Source organism: Phymastichus coffea, unplaced genomic scaffold (genome assembly GCF_024137745.1).
Source record: "Phymastichus coffea isolate CEN01 unplaced genomic scaffold, Cenicafe_Pcof_1.1 PCOF00005, whole genome shotgun sequence".
Taxonomy (NCBI): domain Eukaryota; kingdom Metazoa; phylum Arthropoda; class Insecta; order Hymenoptera; family Eulophidae; genus Phymastichus; species Phymastichus coffea.
Window position 1 is genome coordinate 6,823,081 of NW_026706816.1, and position 20,677 is coordinate 6,843,757.

The window sequence follows — 20,677 nt, forward strand, 5'->3', positions numbered from 1 at the left end:
GTTCAAAAAGTAACGAGAATTTTTAAATTTCGCGGGTTTGAAGAGTCCGTTTGTATAAAATTTTTTTTTATTATGTTGGTACACATGCCCCTGAAGTACGATAAAATTTTCAGCAATATTCATTGCTTACTTTTTAAGTGGCAGCCGCTAACGTTAGACGTGTTTTTCGAGCTCGGCGATTTTCGTTTGTGAAAAAAAATGGATCAAAGAATTTGTATTAAATTTTGCGTAAAAAATGAAATAAAGTGTAGTAAAGTTTGTCAAATGTTAACAAAGGCATATAGTGAGTCTGCTATGAGTAAAGCAAGGATTTATGAGTGGTATAAGCGTTTCCAAGATGGCCACGAAAACGTTGAAGATGACGAACGACCCGGATGCCCAAGCACATCAACAACCGATGAAAACGTGAAAAAAGTGAAAGAAATGGTTATGAACCATCGCCGAATCACAATCAGAGAAGTCGCTGATGATGTTGGCATATCAGTTGGCTCATGCCATCAAATTTTTTCGAATGTTTTGGGTATGAAACGTGTGGCAGCAAAATTCGTTCCAAAATTGTTGAATTTCGAACAAAAACAGCGGCGAATGGAAGTTGCTCAGGAGTCGCTAAATGAAGTCAATAACGATGCAGAACTAATAAAACGTGTTATAACAGGTGACGAAACATGGGTTTACGGATATGATGTCGAAACTAAGGCTCAATCGTCCCAGTGGAGGCATTCTGGATCGCCAAGACCGAAAAAAGCTCGACAAGTGCGGTCGAATGTGAAGGTTATGCTCACTGTGTTCTTCGATTTTAATGGCATAGTGCATTATGAATTCTTGCCACAAGGTCAAACAATCAATAAACAGTACTACCTACAAGTTCAACGTCGTTTGCGTGAAGCAATCCGAAAAAAACGCCCGGATTTTTGGCAAAATAATTCATGGCTTTTGCACCACGATAATGCGCCTGCTCACACTTCATTGCTTGTTCATGAATTTTTGGCCAAAAACGAAACTGTAACGATGCCTCAGCCTCCATATTCGCCAGATATGGCTCCATGTGACTTTTTTCTATTTCCAAAAATAAAGATAACATTAAAAGGCCGTCGTTTTACAAGCATAGATGACATTAAAAGCGAATCGCTGAAAGAGCTAAAAGCTATTACAAAGATCGAGTTTCAAAAGTGTTTCGAGGATTGGAAAAAGCGTTGGCATAAGTGTATTGTATCCGAAGGGGACTACTTTGAAGGCGACAACATTAATGTAGATGAATAAATAAATATTTTTTTCATAAAACGAAAATTCTCGTTATTTTTTGAACACACCTCGTATGTAGTGTGTTTAGGTAGATAACTTAGTTTCTTACCTTGTTAGGACTGGGCTTCAGAAGAGATTTTACGAAACAGTCTCAGGTGTTTCTACTTGATTAAGATTTATTATTGAAAGACAAGTTTATAGTGCTCAGCAGAGTATAATTCCTGTTCTGCTAAGCCGGGTAGCAAAACTTAGAAATAATACAGTAACTAAATTACTGAGTTACTACTCTTTTACTGAGTGAGTGAGAATCAGTATAAGTATGAGTATGAGTATTAGCTTGAGTATGAATCGCGGATCCTGATCCAGCCTTTTTATACCATAGGCTGATGTGCATTTTCCCTTGTTTTTGCTAAATTAATATGCGGTGAGTAATATTTGCGGAAATATTATGGAGAACGTGCTTCGCCTAATCTATCTCGCTAGATAGATTTATAAATGTTCTCGGGAGGGTTTATGCGATAGGAAGTTAAATTACCGATACCCGATTAGTTACCTTAACCCGTCATGTGTGTTCTCGTCAAACTTAATTACTTATCATGGTTCGTCACGTACGTTTTCTTAGTATCGACGTGACATGAGGAAGAGTATATAAGATCACCATGATCAACCTTGTAAATTAACCCTTCATTAAGAGCTTAAACTTTAAAAAAAATATTCATTCTTTGATAAAATATGTTTACCCTGTTAAAACAAGGACATTCAACTGGATTGAAAATCCAATTCCCTTTGAGTCTATTTCTAAATCCTACAAATGATAATTTTAATTCATTAAAGTGAAATTCATCTGAATCCCTTTTAATATTTTTCTATAGTGAAATTCATAATTATATACGTTAAATTAATATCGGGATGAAAAAATATTAAAATGGATTGAGATTCATTCCACTTTATTGAATTTTAATTATAATTTGTAGGATTCATAAATAGATTCAAAGTGGATTGGATTTTCAATCCGATAGAACATGCTTGTTTTAGCAGGGTAAATATATGGAAAAAATTGAACCGAGTTTTGAAATTTTTATTTGTTTATTTACAAAGTATGATATTTCAAATACTTAAGCCAATGCATATAAAAATTAGCAGTTTTACCAGAAACCTACCTTAAAACTTATCAAGAAAAAAATCTTGAAATTTAAATACATATTTACACAATTTATATTTGATATGGGAAGAAGGAAGAAACTATTATAATGAATCGTATTAAAAAAGGCAATAATAATAAGTAACAATAAATTATATCAATAGCATAAGTTTATTTTTCAATTCATAAATATTAAATTTTATGGCGAGACAGTTTCGACGCGTGGAAGGGAGTAGACATGTCTTGACTGTGAGTGCGAGTTTTGGTGAGAAAGTTAGAGAGGAAAAGTGTTTAAGGAGAGAGATAGAGGTGAAAAGAGCGTGGAGGCGGAAGAGAAGTGGAGTAGAGAGATAGGCGATTGGAGAAGAGCAGGAAAAAGCAGAGAGAGAAGAATAAAGAAAAAAAAGAAAATTGAGGTTAAGAGAGAAAATTAGGAAGTGGGAAAGGCAAATAGAAATGAGGGGCGGTAAAAAGTAAAGGCGGAGACAGAAAAGGTAAGACAGGGAATAAAGGTGAAATCACGGGTATAAGTAGAGAGACAAATTAAGGCGTACGGGATAGTGATGAAAAGATTTGTGACAACAGAAAAATTAAGAGATGAAGGTGGAAGGATGGATAAGAAAGGCCCAGAGGAGGAAAAGAAGAAAAGAGTAAAGGTGGTGACAGGAAGAGAGAGTGGAGAGGGGCTGAGGGAGAATATTAGAGGAAAAATGAGAGAGGCAAAAAGATGCAAAAGCGAAAGTGAGGGGAGCGAGATGGAAAGGGAGGCCGAAGAAGGATTCGATAACACGATAAGAGAAGTGGGAAAAAGTAGTGGAGCAGAAGATATAATGGAAAAGATACGGGCAGATATAAGGGATTTAACAGAGGTATGGGAGAAGGAAAGTTGAGAATGGACAGAAATGTTTAAATAAATGATGGAAAAAATGGAAAGAATGGAGACAGAGGGGAAAAGAAGAGAAGAAAGATAGGAGAAAGAAATAGGAAAAGTTAGAAGATAACAAGAGAGAGAGAGAGAGAGAAGAAAGGAAAAAAGATATGAAAGAAGAAAGGGAAAAAGCAGAACTTAGAGAAAAGAAATTGCAGGAAAAATGGAGAGAGAGGGTGAACCAGTTGGAAGAAGAGTGCGTGAAACTAAAAGAAAGTATAGAAGGAGGAAATGAGAAGCAACGAGGAATAAAAGTAGGCAATAAGGAAGAATTAGAGCATATGAGAGAAAAAATGGATAGAGAAAGTAGGTTAAACAATATAATAGTGACAGACTTAGAGGGTGAGTTAAGATGGGAAAAGAAGGAAGAGGCAGAGGTCTGGTCAAGGAAGGTACTAGAAATGAAAGGAGAGATAATGAATCTGAGAAGAATAGGAGGAACAGCGAAGAGCGATGATCGAAGAGAAAGAAGGAAAAACATGTGGCAAATTAGATGCGCTTCATGGGAACAAAAAGTAGGAATTATGAAGAAAAAGAATCTGGCACAGAAAAAGATATACATAGATCAGGACTGGACGTGGAAGCAGAGAAGGATAAGAGAGGAAGTAAAAAGGAAAGCGAAAGAAATAAAAAGTAAAGGTAAAGAGGTAAAGATGTGGCATAACGGGGTGAAGTCAGAGGAAGAAGAATGATGGTGGAGTGAGAAAGAGGGAAAAATGGTAGGAAAAAGGACGGAAGGGTTTCGAAAACAATAGGGAAAAAAGAGAGAGAGAGGAGGGAAGGGAGAGAGAGGGAAGAGAGGCAGTAAAGATACTATTCTGGAACATGGCAGGGATTAGGAGCATGGAGGAAGACGACTCGGAATATGTTAGGGAATTGGATATAATAAGGCTAGCCGAAACCTGGGTGAAGAAACAAGGGGCAAAAACTGGGGTGGAGAAGCAACTGAAAGGATATAACATAGAGTGGAGAGACTCAAGAAGGGAAGGAAGAAGGGGGAGAGAAATAGGGGGAGGAATAATGGCGGCAAGAGAGAGGAAAGGGATGGGTAAGGTTGAATGGAAGAAAGAAAGAACAAGTGAGGTAATAGCGGGAGAAATAAAGATCGGAGGGAGGAAATACATGACAGCAACGGTGTATATGCAACATGAGAAAAAGAAAAACTATGAATACCTAAGCGAAGAGATAGAGGAGAACAGAGGAAAAGCAATAATTATAGGAGGTGATTTTAACGCAAGAATAGGAAACGAAGGGAGAGAATGGGAGACAGAAAAAAACCTAGAAGATATAAGGCCAAGGATAAAATGTTAAACGCAGAGAAATCGGTTTAGTGATAACGAATGGGAGAAAAGAAGGAGATGAAGAGGGAGAAATAACATATATAGGAGCGAGAGGAATGTCAACGATAGATCATTTAGAAGGTAACGAGGAAAGAGATGAAGCAATAAAAAGGGTTTAAATAAAAGAGAGGGTAAAGTCGGACCACTTACCTGTAGAAGTGGAATTGGGAGACAAAATAGCAGAAGTAAGAAAAGAAGAGGAAGAAAGAGTGATAGACGATTGGAGCGAAGAAGGTATAAGAGAGTATCCGGGATGGATAGACGCAATAGAGAGAAAAAATGGAAAGAGATAAAAAATAAAGTGAGGAACGCAGCAAAAAAAAGAAGATAAGGAAAAAAAAGGATCAAAAAAAAGCTGGCGGAGAGAAGAATGTAGGATAAAAAGGGCTAGGGTGATGGCAGAGTTAAATAAAGTAAGAAAAGGGGAAGGAGACAGAGGCAAATACTTAGAAGCAAAGAGAGAATACAGAGAGGAAATAAGAAAAGTAAAAGAAGATGAAGGGAAAAGAGTGGCAGAAGAAATAAGAAAAGATAAGACGAGAAGAAAATTCTGGGATAAAGTGAATGGCAATAGGAAGAAAAGAATTGGATTAGATGAAAATGCAGGAAAAGAAGAATGGAATAAGCACTTCAAGGAACAATTGGGAGAGAAAGAAAAGGAAGAAAGCACAGGGGAAGAAACCGAAGAACCGAACGTTCATCGCTAAGGTCATGTGAAATTTAGACCCAATATTATTCGCGAAACATTTACAAAATGTTTCGGGCTAAATTTATTAAATTCTACTGGGAGCACGTCGTGGATCAATCGAAACTCAACATAATACCTTATCCAAACGTCGGATTTCGCGCTATGTGCGAATCCGGGGTCAAAAAGAGGGGTTTCCATTACAAAAAACACTTCGACCTTGAAATGACCTTCAAAATGAGGTTAAAGGTCAAAGGTTTTTGGTGCATTGGGTGGCCCACTCTGTTCTGAACAAATTTTGTACAGGTCATTTTTCGATATCTTAAAAATTAAAAAAACGCTTTTAGGCAGTTTTTCAATTTTCAAGCATTTGACCTTAAATCGACCTTCTCAAGGTCATGAAAAAAAATTTTTAAATATCTTTGTGGGCGTAAAATTTCCCGATCTTTTCGAATCCGATGTCAAAAATAGGGGTCCCCATTTAAAAAAAACAATTCGACCTTCAAATGACCTTGAAAACGATGTTCAAGGTCAAAACTAATTATACAGATAGATGGCCCCCTTTGTCGTAAACAACTTTCATCTGAAACATTTTTCACAAAAACACGAATTTTCGATTTTAAAATGGCTGTACGGATGGTCTGGAACACCCGGTATAATTTTATCTAAATCAATGGTAGTTAAAATAAGATTATTCAATAACATTTAGTGACAGTCGTTTTCCTTGTAAGCTATATAAGCAAGAGATGCAACTATACTATTCCAATCGAAAGTTAAAATTTCTTTTTATTTTTTCTTTCATAGTTTTGATAATATTTATCTTCGGAAATTATGAAGGTGTATTAATAAATCCTTAGAAAATCCAAGAGATGGAGCTTTAGGCATCACAACTTATGTTGCTATAGCAAACGTTACTTCTAACTGAAGTGCTTAGAAAGCTTCAGCCAGATCCATCGAATAGTTTCATTTTTATCATCGATCAAATTGAATAACTTTTGTTTATCCTTTAATAATGGAAAAAAAATGAACTGCTAACAATGATAAAACATTTCTATTTAAAATACCTTACAAATAAATCGAAGCTGAGTTAGATGCAGTTCATGACATCCGCTCCTGCATTTGCAACTATTTACAATTAAGTAAATAAATTGAAACGTGACCATACATCAACAAAAGATGAACATCATTTAGAACTCCCCAAATGATTGACAAAACTCACGATATGTTATTGAGTGATCGAAGAATGAAATTGCGTGAAATAGTTAAAATGATGGGGGGTACCAAAAGGTACTATCATTTCGATTTTGCGTGATAAATTAGACATGAAAAAAATTTTGGTAAGATAGGTGTCGCGATTGTTCATAGTGGAAAATAAATGCAGAAATGTAGAAAATAAATTTCTATGATCATTCATAATTGTAAATAAAACATGGATACACCTCCGAGATGAAAGAATAGTCAAAACAGTGGATTGTTAAAGGTGAACGAGCTCCAAAAAAGACAAAAACGACCAACTTGGCCGGCAAAGTTATGAATACTATTTTTTAGGATACACATAGAATTATCTTCATAGAATGTTCATAAAAAGGACAAACAATTACCGGAGATTATTATGATTCATTATTGGACCAGATAAGTGAGAAAATAAAAAGAAATTGTCCTTATTTAAACAAGAAAAACAAATTCTGTTGCATCAAGATAATGCATGGATATACACCTGTGTAATTGTAATAGCTAAAATTTAGGAATTGAAGTTCGAATTAGTGCCCTATCTATTGTATTTATCAGATTTAGTCTCTAGTGACTTTTTTATTTCCAAACCTAAAAAAATGGCTTGCCGGATAGCAATTCATGTCAAATGAGATCATGAACAAACAAATGGCTATTTTGAGGAACTTCTAAAATCATATTTTTCTGATGGCTTAAAAAAGCGCCAAGGGCATCTCAAATATTTTTAACAAGAGTCCGAACGTATAAATAAAATATGCATATTTCAAACGTATAAATATATTTTCTTTTTTTTCCTTTGCTTTCATTGTGTCGATATTGAACGGTAAGTTATTTATCATAATTTATTTAAGCCGACCATTTAAACAAATTTTTCGCTACTTGTTACTATTAGAGAACGTGGAGACGCTTTTCTTACTTGATATTTTTAAGTAGCAAGTAATGTTAAAGGCATTAGTCAATGAAATTGAATAGTCGCAACACTGCTAGAAAGTTTTATTAGCAAAAAAATGATGAGAAAAAAGAACAAATGTATATATTTCTTAATCATCTAATTTTCTGCCAATCGGACATTCCTTACATCTAAAACACGTTTAAGATAACATTTTCTAATGCTAAATTAGATGGTGTAAAATTTTGTTGATAATTAATGATGGTTGAATCTACTATTTCGGTGGCTGAGAGAATCATATCTATAGCTCCTTGTAAAGTCAATAATGACGCAATCATATGTAATTCTTCCTTTAATCTTTTCAATAATAATTTCCATATATTCTTAAGAGCAAAACTAACGTCTTCTACTTTATTTTCGCAAAGATCTGAAAATAACAAATACTTATTATAATTTTGCCAGAATAAAGGCTGTAGTTTCAAAGCTTACCTAATAGAATATCAGCTACGTGTAATATTACTCGACAATATCTTATGTTTCCAACATGACGTATTATAAATTTAAACATGTTGATTAAATATTTTCCGTCTCGACCATTTAAAGCTTGCGAAAGACATTTTCGACGAATCAGTTCTTGAAGCAGACTTACTGTTATATGTGGACATTTATTTGTTACGTAATTGATCATCACATGTTCGAGAGCTTTAGAGTATTGAAATTTTTTCAAACAGACATCATGTTTGGATGACAGTTTTTTTGTTCTTCCTTGTACATAACTATCAACGTTAGAATAATATACATTGCTTCCCTCGTAACGGTATGATATTTTATTAGCATGCAACCATTTCCTATCTGCATCTTCTTTCTGTCTGACTGTTATCATTCCATCGACCATGCCAGCTGCTATAAATTGATCATTAGCCTGAAAGTATTATTGTATTTTGAGGTCTAAAAAATGTATAAAGTTTATAATTATTTTTAATTTTGTATATTTTCTAAATATAATAAATTTCTCAATCAAGTATATATATGCTTACGACAGACTTTTTTAAAATTATAATAATTAGGACTGAATGCGGACAAGTAGTAATTATTTAAGAGTATAAGAAGTCATTTTGTGATTAACTATATAACGCTGGGGCAATCTATGGATGTACATAAAATATTATTGATTTATTTGAAATATAACAGTGCATGTTTTCTCAATGAATCGTTACTAATTTATAAAGAAATATCAGTACTTTCTTGGATCTGGCTTTAACCAAACTACTTATCTATTTCAACACAATATCATAATTTACCGGTTTTTAGAAATGAATGAAGTAAAAATATTAAGGAAATAACGATTCGCACATGCAAGTTATTGTAAAACATAACACAGCGTATCATGGGATATATGACCATGATAATAAATAACGAATAAGTAATAATAACTTGGAAAGTTTGTATGGGTAGCATCTGCAAATTAAAATTCTCTGGTATATTTGTAGGAATATAGACAAACTTAGCAGTGAGTATATAATAATAATCTACATACGAATCATTGGTTGAAAATTACATGGTTGGATGAGTATTATTCGATTATAATACCACTTGCGCTTATAGATGACATTGGTACATTAGATACAGGAGTTTCTATAACCACCGTTAAGCACCAAACTAAACTTTTAAATATGTAGTATGTTCTAAAATACGATCATATCAATGGACATAATCCTTACTAGCACTCGGTAGTACCCGCTTGTAACTCTAAACCGTTTGTGTGATTATACACTAGTACTCTATTCTCCGGTACGCGAGTGTAAGGACCTTAGCATTATCCGCAACTCGATCGCCAAAAAGCCTGCTTAAGCCAATAGAGTTGAAAAATCTTTTAGTTTATCCCAAAAAACTTAGTCTAACATTATGAGGGTGGTCCCACAAGTGATCATCTTGACGGGGCAATTACTCGAAAAATATCACTGTACTAGAAAGTACACAATCTTTAAAGCATATGTTTCAAGTATGAAGACGCCACGTTTTTTAGCATTTGTTTGGCAGCTATCAATAGTGAATGTTTTTAGAAAATTTATGAAAATGAAGAAAATTGATCATTGTTATGTGATACAATACTTTTATTTGAAAGGCCTTACCTTAACCAGTATAAAAACTAGTTAGTTAACGTTATTTTGAAATCAACTTTTTTCTCAGCGACATAAAAAATTTTATAAAAATTCTACTTTTTGAAAGTTTTTTTACCTTCTTTCAATGGTTTGAAATATGAAATCAAATTTCAGCTCTATTCGTTGATTACATCTGAAGATAGAGCATATTATCTGAAAATTGACCGATGAGGCCCAAAATGGAAAAATCACTTATTTGATGAAACTATGTCTAATTGAAACATAGAGTTAATAATTTAAGTTCTTTCATCACTTTTCATAAGTAATAGTGCAGTTTTTCATTATTATTTTATTATTATTTTATTCCATTATTATTATTATTTTATTGTTTGCTGCACCTTGTATTTTTATTCACAAAGACTGATCGGCCGCACGATACGAAAAAATGACTGTCAGAACGACGAAAAAATGACTATTAGAACGCACTGGAAGTTGACAATGTTCTTTAATTCCTACTTATTAAATTTCAGATTTTATTTAAAAAAATATCATTTTTTATAAAACTCATTTTGGTACAGACTCATCTGGCGCATTTAAGACACTCGTGCTACAAAATAGTATACGATACGCGTGTCGGAAACGATGAATCAGGCACGGCGTGAAGCATGAGCGCGCGCAGCGTTTCAGAATCCATCGTTTCAGACACTTGTATCGTAATGTACTATTAAATAGAAAAGAGGATATACAATATCTTAGTCATATTTATAAGCCTTTATTAAGATCGATGAGGAAGGGATGATAGATGAAGAATATATATATATATATATATATATGTGTGTGTGTGTGTTGAAATACTTGATTCCTACTGTATTGTAACGTGACTGGCTACGAGCTGTTCGTTTTAGCTTATAATTTGACTACGAGAGAAATCTGGTACATTCATGTACATATAATTATATGCCATTAAAAGTACATTTGCAACTTTATTGATAATAATTTGTTGTTTCTCTATTAATAAAGCCTGAAGAGGTCAGTAAATGTGCTAACGAAACGTTGCTGAATATAATTAAAATTAAGTAAATTTCCAGCTCTCACTATTTCCCTTCTTTCCATTATTACAAATTTTATCATTTAAGAAAACTATAAGGGAATCAAGACAGCACGTTACGTATTAAAGCAATAATGGTTGCATTTGATTATTAATTTTGGTTTTGGGACCATTTTGGTATGAAAAACTGTCATTTTTCATACCAAAATCATAAAAAACAATTTTTAATGTTTTTTTCAGATTTTGACTTAACTTTGACCTTAATATCGGATCTTTTTAATATCATTTCGATCATAAAATTTTCCTTTTTGTTTTTAATCCGGTGTTAAATATAGGGATTTCTATTTTAAAAAAATCACTTTGATCTTCAAATGATCTTGAAATTAAAATTTAAGGTCAACACTGAAATGACATGTAAATGACCCCCACTGTGCTGAACAATTTTCGTCTGAACAATTTTTTCGTACATCAACTTTTCGAGATATTCAGGTTCGTCATTTAAAATGGGATACCTTGTATTTTTGTACTACTATTAGTATTATATTAGTAATTATTGCGATTTTATGCAATTCACTAATGAAGAGTTATATTTTAATACAACGTACACAAAAAAATTTTTTTAAAATTTAGAAATACGATCTTTTAATGCCAAGATAATGGAAATCAAAGTTCGAAGGGTATTAACGAATTGCTCTTGCAAATTTTGAGATTGTGATTGACTCATTACATTGTTCAATCAAAACTGTAATTAAATTTTCTTTTTGTATAGAAACGGTTTCATTATATACGCATGAAAAAGACAGGTATTCTAATCGCGCGCTACGAAAATATAGTGCGGTAGTGGCAGGACGTAGTTGGGGGAGAGCATCCCGCCAAGCCGAGCGTTAACGCTAATAAAATTCATTAAAAAATGTGAAATATATTATCGTTTATATTTTTTAACGGAGGTTATATTGTGACTTGGACAAGAGTAGACGTGTCTTGTGTGAGTGCTGAATATAGGCCGATTCTGGAGAGAAGGAGAGCAGGAAGTGAAGAGAAAAGTGGAGAAAAGGTGCAGGAGGAGTGGAAGGACGTTCGGAGAAGAGAAAAAGTGAACGAGATAAAGGGTGAAGGAAGAAAGGTGAAAAAGAAATAAAGAGAGAAAGGATAGGTTAGGGTGGATAAGTCAGAAGGCGGGAAAAGAGGAGCGTAGGAGAGGGGCATAAAGGCGAAGTTAGAGGGAACAAGAGAGAAAGTTAAGGCGGGAGCAAGGGGAATAGGAATAGGAAACAGGAACGAGATATTTACAACACCAGGAACAGCGAGAGAGAGAGACGGTAAAGGGGATAAGAGGAAGGCAAAGGGGGTGAGAGGTAGAGAGAGCGAAGAGGGCATGAGAGGGGGAAACAAGGAAGAAGTGAGACAGGCGAAAAGGTACAAAAGTGAAAGCGAGGGGAGTGAAACAGAGGGGGACGAAGGGAATGAAATGGACAGAACATTGATAGGGGTGGGGGAGAGTAAAGGAGAAGACAATGTATTTGAAAGAGTACTAGCAGAAATGAGAGAGTTGAGAAGAGAGGGGAAGAGGGAGAGAGAGGAAATGATGAGACGAATGGAAGAGGCGGAGAAAAAAAGAGAGGCAAAATGGGAGAGAGGTTTGGAAAAACTTAGAGAAGAATTAGAGAAAGATAGAGAGGAAAGGAAAAAAGAGAAAAGAGAAGAAAATAGAAGACAAGAGAAGTGGGAAGAAAGAATGAAAGGATGGGAAGAAGAGATGAATAAGATGAAAAAATACATAGAAGGAAGAGAGACAAGAGTAGAAGTAAAAGGAGTAGATAATAGGGAAGAAATAGATTACATGAAGGAGAGGATGGATAGAGAAAATAGGGTAAATAATATAATTGTTACAGATCTGGAGAGAGAATTAAAATGGGAAAAAAAAGGAGACGCAGAGGAATGGTTAAAGGACAGAATGGGAATAAAGGGGGAAATAATAAGCCTAAGGAGCATAGGAGGATCAGAAACAAATCAGAGACAGGAAGGGATGGAGTATAGAAGGAAGAGGATGTGGCAAATAAAGTGTGCCTCATGAGAGCAAAAGGAGGGAATAATGAAGAAAAAAAGTAAATTAGGGGAGAAAAAAATTTATATAGATCACGACTGGACATGGAAACAAAGGAAAATAAGAGAGGAGGTAAGAAGAAAAGCAAGGGAATTGAAAAATAAGGGTAAGGAAGTTAAAATATGGCACAATGGGCTAAGAGCAGGGGAGGAAGAGTGGAGGTGGAACGAGAGAGAGGAGAGAATGACAAAGAAAGGAAGGGAGGGGTTTCGGAATTAAAGGGGGGAGAGGAGAGAGGAGAGAAGAGGTGAAGGGAAGGAAAACAGTAAAAATGTTATTTTGGAATGTGGCGGGAATAAAGAGCTTGGAAGAAGAGGACTGGAAATATATTAGAAATTTTGATATAGTAGGACTTACGGAGACATGGGTGAAAAGAGAAGAAGCAGAAATAGGAATAGAAAGAAATCTGAATGGGTATATCAATGAATGGAGGGACTCGAGAAGGGAAGGAAAAAGGGGTAGGGAGATAGGGGGTGGACTGATAGCAGTAAGAGAAAGACAAGGGAGAATAAAGGTAAAATGGAAGAAAGAAAGGACAGAAGAAGTCATAGTAGGGGAAATAGAGATAGAGAGAGAGAAATGCACGGTGGCATCAGTCTACATGCAGCACAAGAAAAAAGAAAATTATGAGTACCTAACCGAAGAAATAGAGGAAAATAGAGGTAAAATATTAATAATAGGAGGAGATTTTAACGCTAGAACAGGAGGCGAAGGAAGAGAATGGGATAGCGAAGGACAGACAGAAGAAATAAAAACAAAGGATGGTATGATAAACGCAGAAGGGGAAGAGATGGTTAAATGGCTAGGAGAGACGGGATTAGTGATTATGAATGGAAAAAAAGAGGGAGATGAAGAGGGAGAAATTACATATATAGGAGCGAGAGGGATGTCGACGATTGACTACGTAATAGGAAATATAGGAGGGGAAGAGAGAGTGAAGAAAATGCAAATGGGAGAGAGAATCAATTCGGATCACCTACCAGTAGAAGTGGAGCTAGAAAACAGGGTTGAAGAAGAAGAAAACAGAGAAGAAGAAAGGTTAAGAGAAGACTGGAGCGAAGAAGGAATAAAAGAGTATCACAGATGGATAGGAGCAGTAGAAGGAACGGAAAAATGGGAAGAGATAAAAATTAGAGTGCAGAACGCTATAACAAAAAAGAAAATAAGGAGTAAAAAAGGAACAAGAAAAAGCTGGTGGAGAGAAAAATGTAAGGTAAAAAGAGACAAGGTAATGAATGCTCTGAAAGAACTAAGAAGAGGAATTGGGGATAGAAGTGGTTACCTGGAAGCAAAGAGGGAATACAGAGAGGAAATAAGAAAGGCAAAAGAAGAGGAAGGAAGGAAAGTGGCGGAGGAAATAAGCAAAGATAGAACGAGAAGGAAATTTTGGGAAAAAGTGAGCGGAGGAAAGAAAAAAAGAGCAAAAATAGATGAAAAAATAAGCAATGAGGAATGGCTAAAACACTTCAAGAAGCAGCTGGGAGAAAAAGAAAAGGATGACAATAAAAAAGAAGAAAGAGAAGAATGGGAAAGGGGGGAAAAAGAAGAAAGAGGGGAAATAGAAGTAAAAGAGGTAGTAGAGGTGATAAAGAGAATGAAAAAGAAAAAAGCAACAGGAGAAGATGGGATTGCAAATGAAGCGTGGATGGCTGGGACTGAAAGCCTAATAAATGACCTGACAAAATGTCTAAATAGAGTATGGAATGGAGAAGGATACCCGAAGGAATGGAGAAAGGGAATAATAATACCAATATACAAGAAAGGAAAAAAAGAAGAAGTAAGCAATTATAGGGGTATAACGCTGATGGACACAGGATATAAGATATATGCAGAAATAGTAAGGAAAAGACTAGATAAAGAGATAGAAGAAAAAGGAATACTAAGCGATACGCAAATGGGTTTCAGACTAAAAAGAGGAACAACAGACGCAATATACGTGCTAAAAACGGCAATAGGAAAAGAAATCAGGGAAAAAGGTGGGAAATTGTTTGTCTTCTTCGCTGACATGAAAGCAGCGTTTGACAAGATAAGAAGAAAGAAGATATGGGAAATAATGAAGGAAAAAGAAATAGATAAAAGAATCAGAAGAAGCATAGAAGAAATATACAAGGAAACAGGATGCAGAATAAAAATTAGAGGAGAGATAATAGGTGAATTCGACACAGAAAAGGGAGTAAGGCAAGGGTGCCCGCTGAGCACCACGCTATTTAATCTTGCCTTTGCGGAGTTAGAAGATAAAATGAGTAAAATTCAGGAAGGAGGAGTGGTAATAGGAAGAAAGAAAATTTGGACGATAGGATACGCGGATGATATAGTAATGATGGCAAATAATGAAAATAGGATGAAAGAGATGCTGAAAAAACTAAGGAGATTCTTAGAGGAAAGAGGGTTGGAATTAAACGTAGAAAAGTCAAAAATGATGAAATGTAAGAAAGGAGGAGGAAGAGGAAAGGAAGAAAGTTTTGAGTGGATAGGAAAGAAAATTGAAATGGTAAAAGAATATAACTATCTGGGATACATAATAAACAAAAATAATGGGAATAAGGGACATATAAAGAAAACAGAAGGTAAAATAAATATGGGACTAGGAAAAGTATGGGGGTTGGGAGAAAGATTATTTAAAGAAAATTGGAAGCTAAGGATGATGTTATTTGATGCGTTAATGAAAAGCGTGATAATGTATGGAGCAGAAATATGGGGATGGAAAAGATACGAGGAAATAGAAAGACTACAAATGAAATATATAAAATGGGTACTGGGTTTGGACAGAAACACACCGAGTTATCTGATAAAATGGGAAACAGGAAGAAAAGAAATAAAAGAAAAAGCAATAGAGAGAGCGATGAGATATGAAAATAAAATAAAAGAAGAGAGGGATGGAACAATAAAGAAAGAAGCATGGAGAGAAATGAAGAGAAACGAAAAGAAAAGAGAAGAAAGAAATGAAAAAAAAGGAGAGAGAGAAGAAAGACTAGGGGAAAGTAAAAAATACAGAGAGAGAGAAGAAGGAGACGATGAAAGAGAAGAGTTCTGGGAAGAAGTAAGAGAAGAATTGAAGAAAAAAGAAGAAAAAGAAATGGAAGACAAGATGGAAGAATCAAGATATATAAGAGAGTGGAAGGGGATAAGGGAGGAAATGAAGAAGAGTAGACTAATAGAAATACAAAATGAAGGGAAAATAAGAGGGCTACAGATAAGAGAGAGGTTTAGGTTAGGGAACGAGACAAGAGGGTGTAGATACTGGGAAAAAGAGGAAAATAGGAAATGTAAATTATGCCAAAAAGAAGAGGAAGACTGGAAACACATAGTAGAAAAATGCGAAATGACAAGAAAAGAAGGAGAAAAGTGGGAAGAAATAATGGTTGGGAGCAAAGAAAAAATAGCATGGATGAGGGATCTAAAGTGGAAAAGAAGAAGAAAAGAAGAAGAAAAAGAGAAAGAAAAAGAAAAGTGAAAAGAGAGAAGAAAGAAAACGGTAAGAGAGAACCGTACTAAGCATGAGTGAAAGCAGAGGGAGCGGAGGATACCGCAGTAAAGGTGTAAAAGCCCTAATACGGACAGAGGAAAGAAGAGGAAAAGGAAGCGCAAAGAAAAAGAAAAAACACTAAATCATCAAAGCACGATCACACACAAATACAACACAAAACACTAACAAGAAACAAGACACGTCACTCAACAAAATTGAAATGTATATTGTAAATGTATAAATAAACATTGTAACATTAAGTTGAATAAACTCAATATATATATTTTTTTTAAATTTTGCAAATAATGTAAGATGTTATTTTCTATCTTAATATTTTAAATAATGAGTGTTCCGACACGTTTACGATGAAAGCAAATAATTTGCTATTTGGAAAGAATATAAAATTAATTGTTTTTTATACTAAAATGACTGTACTGTAAAATCAGGTTAAAATTTCACTAGAATCTTCCTCCTTTATAAAATGATTACTAAATCCCAAAACACTACAAATTTGTTAGTGTTAAATACATTTAAATCAAAAATCGAGAAGACTAGCCACTATTGTGCATTAATTCATTCTTAAAAAATAAATTAATAAATAAATAAATCATTGATAGAACGAATTTATTGAATGACGAAAAGAAAATATCTTTCCACTTTCTATAAACTATCTTGGTTGAGATTTAAATACAATTAATTTGTTGAGTAGTGATCAAATATTGAAAAACAAAAAAAGAAAGAAATATTCTACTTACACTAACACCAATGCTTAGTACTGGATTAGGATATTCCAATGTATGGATTAGCTTAAATGTTCCAGAATCATAAATTTTGATGTGTTTATCTAATGACCCCGACAGTATTCTCTGCCCGCCAGATGCTAATTGCAAACTTGTTATTGTCTTGTGATGTTGCGAAATCTTGGCTAAAAGTTTTCCAGTCGAAAGGCAATCCCATACTCTTATTTCAGTACCCCCTAAAAATATTAAACAAGTAAATTAAAGTAATTCTCAATCAAAATAGAGATATAAAGACTAGACCCAAATTTTGTGTATGTCAAATCAATGGAGTAATATAAGGCTATCACAAATTCATAATGCTTTCTTAAGTTATTGTTAATCAAACACATACTGTAGATCATGAATTTAAATCAGTAACAATTGTGTGCAATTTTTTATGCTAGATAGTATCATATTAAATAGTGATATTTTGCTTGAGCTGATGATTATTATAATCAAAAAATAAACATCAAGAATTTTAAACATCAGTCCTTGTAGAAATAATTAGGTTGTTAATGATAATTATATTGTTTATATTAACATACAAATATTTATATATATAAGAAGAATTATGAGTTAATACTCAAAATTGCTAAGTCATTTGGTGAAAACCAAGTAATGTATGCTAGTGTTTGTTAAAGAGCAATGATGAACTATATTTTATAAGATTTCATCTGTACAACTTCTAAAATTAATAGGTCTACTGATGTTCGAAACCCATATTACATTGCAAGTAAATTATTGAAAAAATAATTTTTTTGAGATGCTTAATGGATATTCATGTGGACTTATTTTATTAGCATATTGTAGCTATAATTTGTTTTAAATATTTACAAAAAGTATATGCAACTGGATATGCGTACTCAAATTTTATATTTACTACCTAATCTATAACTTCAATATTTATTAATAATATTGAACAATTTTTGATGTGGGGGTTTATTTCTTGGACTGACAGGGCATATGTAAAACAGCATATCTATGGAAGCATATACTAGGGAGCATACGCAAAGTAATAATCCAATAAGTGAGCATATGCATTATTGCCCAGAAGTGTACATAAAAAATACCACAAGAACGATATATCATGCATACATTGGCTTACAAATTGGTCTGTTGGCCCACAAGACACTGATTAAAAAATGGTATTTTTCCAATATTAAAATTTGATATAAACTTTAAGAACTTTGAGAATTTCTTGATACACATTACATTTTTCATTGTAATATTTAACCCAATAACAGTAAAGTTATTTGTTTATTGTTAATAACATTTGATAAAATTAAATGAGTTGAAAAAACTATAAATTATTTGATTGAAAAATTATAATTACCAGCTGACAAAAATATTCCTCCACTAGGTAAAAATAAAAGACTTTCAACTGGAAAGTCATGATTAAATGAAAATATTTTTTTCTGTAATCTTATATCATACATATTCACCATATTGTCATAACCTCCAGATAAATAAATATCGGGACTAACCGGGCTGACACAACCAGCTCTAACATAATCACGATGTTCTTTAAAAGAAATAAGTTCCTTTTCACTCATAATATCATACACTGCTGTAGATTTATCATCTGAAAATGATGTGATTCTATTTCCATCTACAGTAAAAAAAGTCCTATGAATAGGTTTAGTATGTCCAGCAAATATTCTTAAAGGATTTCTGGTATGAACATTAAATACTTTGATAACTGACTCATCTCCACCAACACAAATCAATTCACCATCTTTACGATAAGATCCTCCATAAGCTGCTTTTTTAAATTTATTAAGGTTCTTGGAAAGTATTTTAGTTATTGGATTATATATTTGTACTCGACAAGAACAAGTAACAGCAAAACAATGTGGATCTTTTGGTGAAAAGTCAATAAAATCAATTGGTCCAAATTCTTTAAGTAACACTGAAACCTACAAAAAGTTTATTTACAAATTAACTTCCGAATTGAAGTTGATATATAAAATTTTATTTATTTTCATATATTTAATACTGAAAACTTACACCATAATTTTTCCAATAATAATTATCAGGTATTAAATCTACACTCGATTTCATAAGTGTTTTATGATTTATTTTTTTAAAAGAAGCCATATTATAATACTATTCGAATCAAAATTTGTGCTTAATTAAAACACATATAAATATAATTAGATATGGCATATGATAGGAATATATTCAGTTAAAAATAGGTAACTTCTAAAATTAAAAACTATCAAATATTCTCAGAATATTTGTTTTATTACGTGATTAATGATTAAAATGGGCGTCAGAAATTGAAAACAGAATAAAAAAAGTGATATTAATCCGAACCAATCTTAATAACTAAACTAACGCAATTGGATTGAAGCCATGGCATGGTGACTCCATGACTATATACATACATTTAATGTGGAGTTTCGATAGTTTACTTTGGAAAAAAAGGCTCTCTGAAGCTGGATACGCAGACAACTTCCATACGCTCTACCGAGCAAATTTTTCTATTCTTCTCATTCCGTGCTTCCCGATCTCGAGTGCAATTTGGCGCGAAGTCACAAGCTAATATTTTTCTCTGAGATTATATGAGCTGAGCTTACGAGTAAAAATTAGTCATTTAGGAGGCATTTATTAATTATTTCCAGGTGGAATATTATTATTATTCATCTTAAAATCGAGACTGAACTGATAGTGGTAAGAATAATCAAAATTTGTATACATGTAATTTTATGATTTTTATTTACATGCAGGGAATTGTTTTAAATGCAAGAAATGGTGTTTTAACAACGTTTTGAATAAATTTATGGTTCACCTGATTTATGGAAATGAACATATAATTTTAAGTACAAAAACCTCTTCCTGATATTAATTTTTTAATAAAAAACATAATTGTTATCCATTTTAATATAAAGGTTAAATCCATCGAAATATATCTTTATTATTTTTTTAATGTTATTTTGAGTATACTAATCGCAGCTTTTTTTAATAGACACATATATATATATATAGAATCTTTTTAGTTCATAAAAAAAAATATATATTTTGTCTAATAGAATATTGAATAATCAGATAACATTTAGCCAAGTACTTATTTGGTTTCTCAAAAACAATAGGATGAGCAAATTTATAAATAAACTAGTTATGAATGGCGATGGAATACATATATTTTTATCACTAGTTTGGTTGCTTAGTATAAGAAGCCGATTCGCTATCAGTTTTCGTTATTGAATAAATGTTGATCATTAAGAATGTGAAAAATCACTTTGCTTTTGTGATTGTTCACATTCTTAATGATCAACATTTATTATCACATATTATATAAAAATCACAAAAGCAAAATGATTTTCCACGTTCTTGCAAAGATTTCTTTTTACAAAGTATTATCGTTCTAAACTTTATTACCTATTCGTATATTGCCTCTTGTTGTCATGCCAGGTTAGGATGTAGTTTTTTTACGTTAGCTACGTCTGGATATATATACCTGTTCTTAGGTCAACTTGTGAAATTTTAATCGTGAATCTTGGAATAGTACATTACAAGTGTACATCACAATAGTACCATACAAGTGCGAGAAAGTAGATTCTTGTCTCGTGTGGCGTTTACGCCCGAGCGAAGCGAGTTTTTTGATACGACGTGTGGAAAGTGCGATTTTCAACGCATGTTTTCTGCCGAGCGTGCAGGAAAGACGTACTTTGCGCATGGAGTATCGAAAAGTATTTTTTTCCTCAAATGACGTGTAAATGT

The 20,677-nt window shown here is 33.4% G+C and overlaps 1 protein-coding gene across 1 annotated transcript; it reads right to left on the minus strand.

The window, feature by feature from the left end:
- Positions 1-7,543: 7,543 nt before the first annotated feature.
- On the minus strand, positions 7,544-19,316 carry LOC131667672 (U3 small nucleolar RNA-associated protein 15 homolog). Its single transcript, XM_058941268.1, has 5 exons — positions 18,962-19,316; positions 18,288-18,870; positions 16,931-17,151; positions 7,945-8,377; positions 7,544-7,882 (listed from the first exon to the last, which is right to left on the minus strand). Exons 1-5 carry the CDS (start codon positions 19,049-19,051, stop codon positions 7,647-7,649), a joined length of 1,563 nt encoding a protein of 520 aa, XP_058797251.1. The 5' UTR covers positions 19,052-19,316; the 3' UTR covers positions 7,544-7,646.
- Positions 19,317-20,677: the final 1,361 nt, after the last annotated feature.

What these genes read in the sequence shown, in the direction of transcription:
- LOC131667672 (XM_058941268.1), bottom strand. Translation starts at nt 19,051, where the DNA reads ATGGCTTCTTTTAAAAAAATAAATCATAAAACACTTATGAAATCGAGT. An exon ending in AGGAATATTTTTGTCAGCTG is followed by an intron (nt 17,152 to 18,287) that starts GTAATTATAATT and finishes TAATATTTTTAG; the next exon opens with GGGGTACTGAAATAAGAGTA. An exon ending in CGTAGCTGATATTCTATTAG is followed by an intron (nt 7,883 to 7,944) that starts GTAAGCTTTGAA and finishes TGTTATTTTCAG; the next exon opens with ATCTTTGCGAAAATAAAGTA.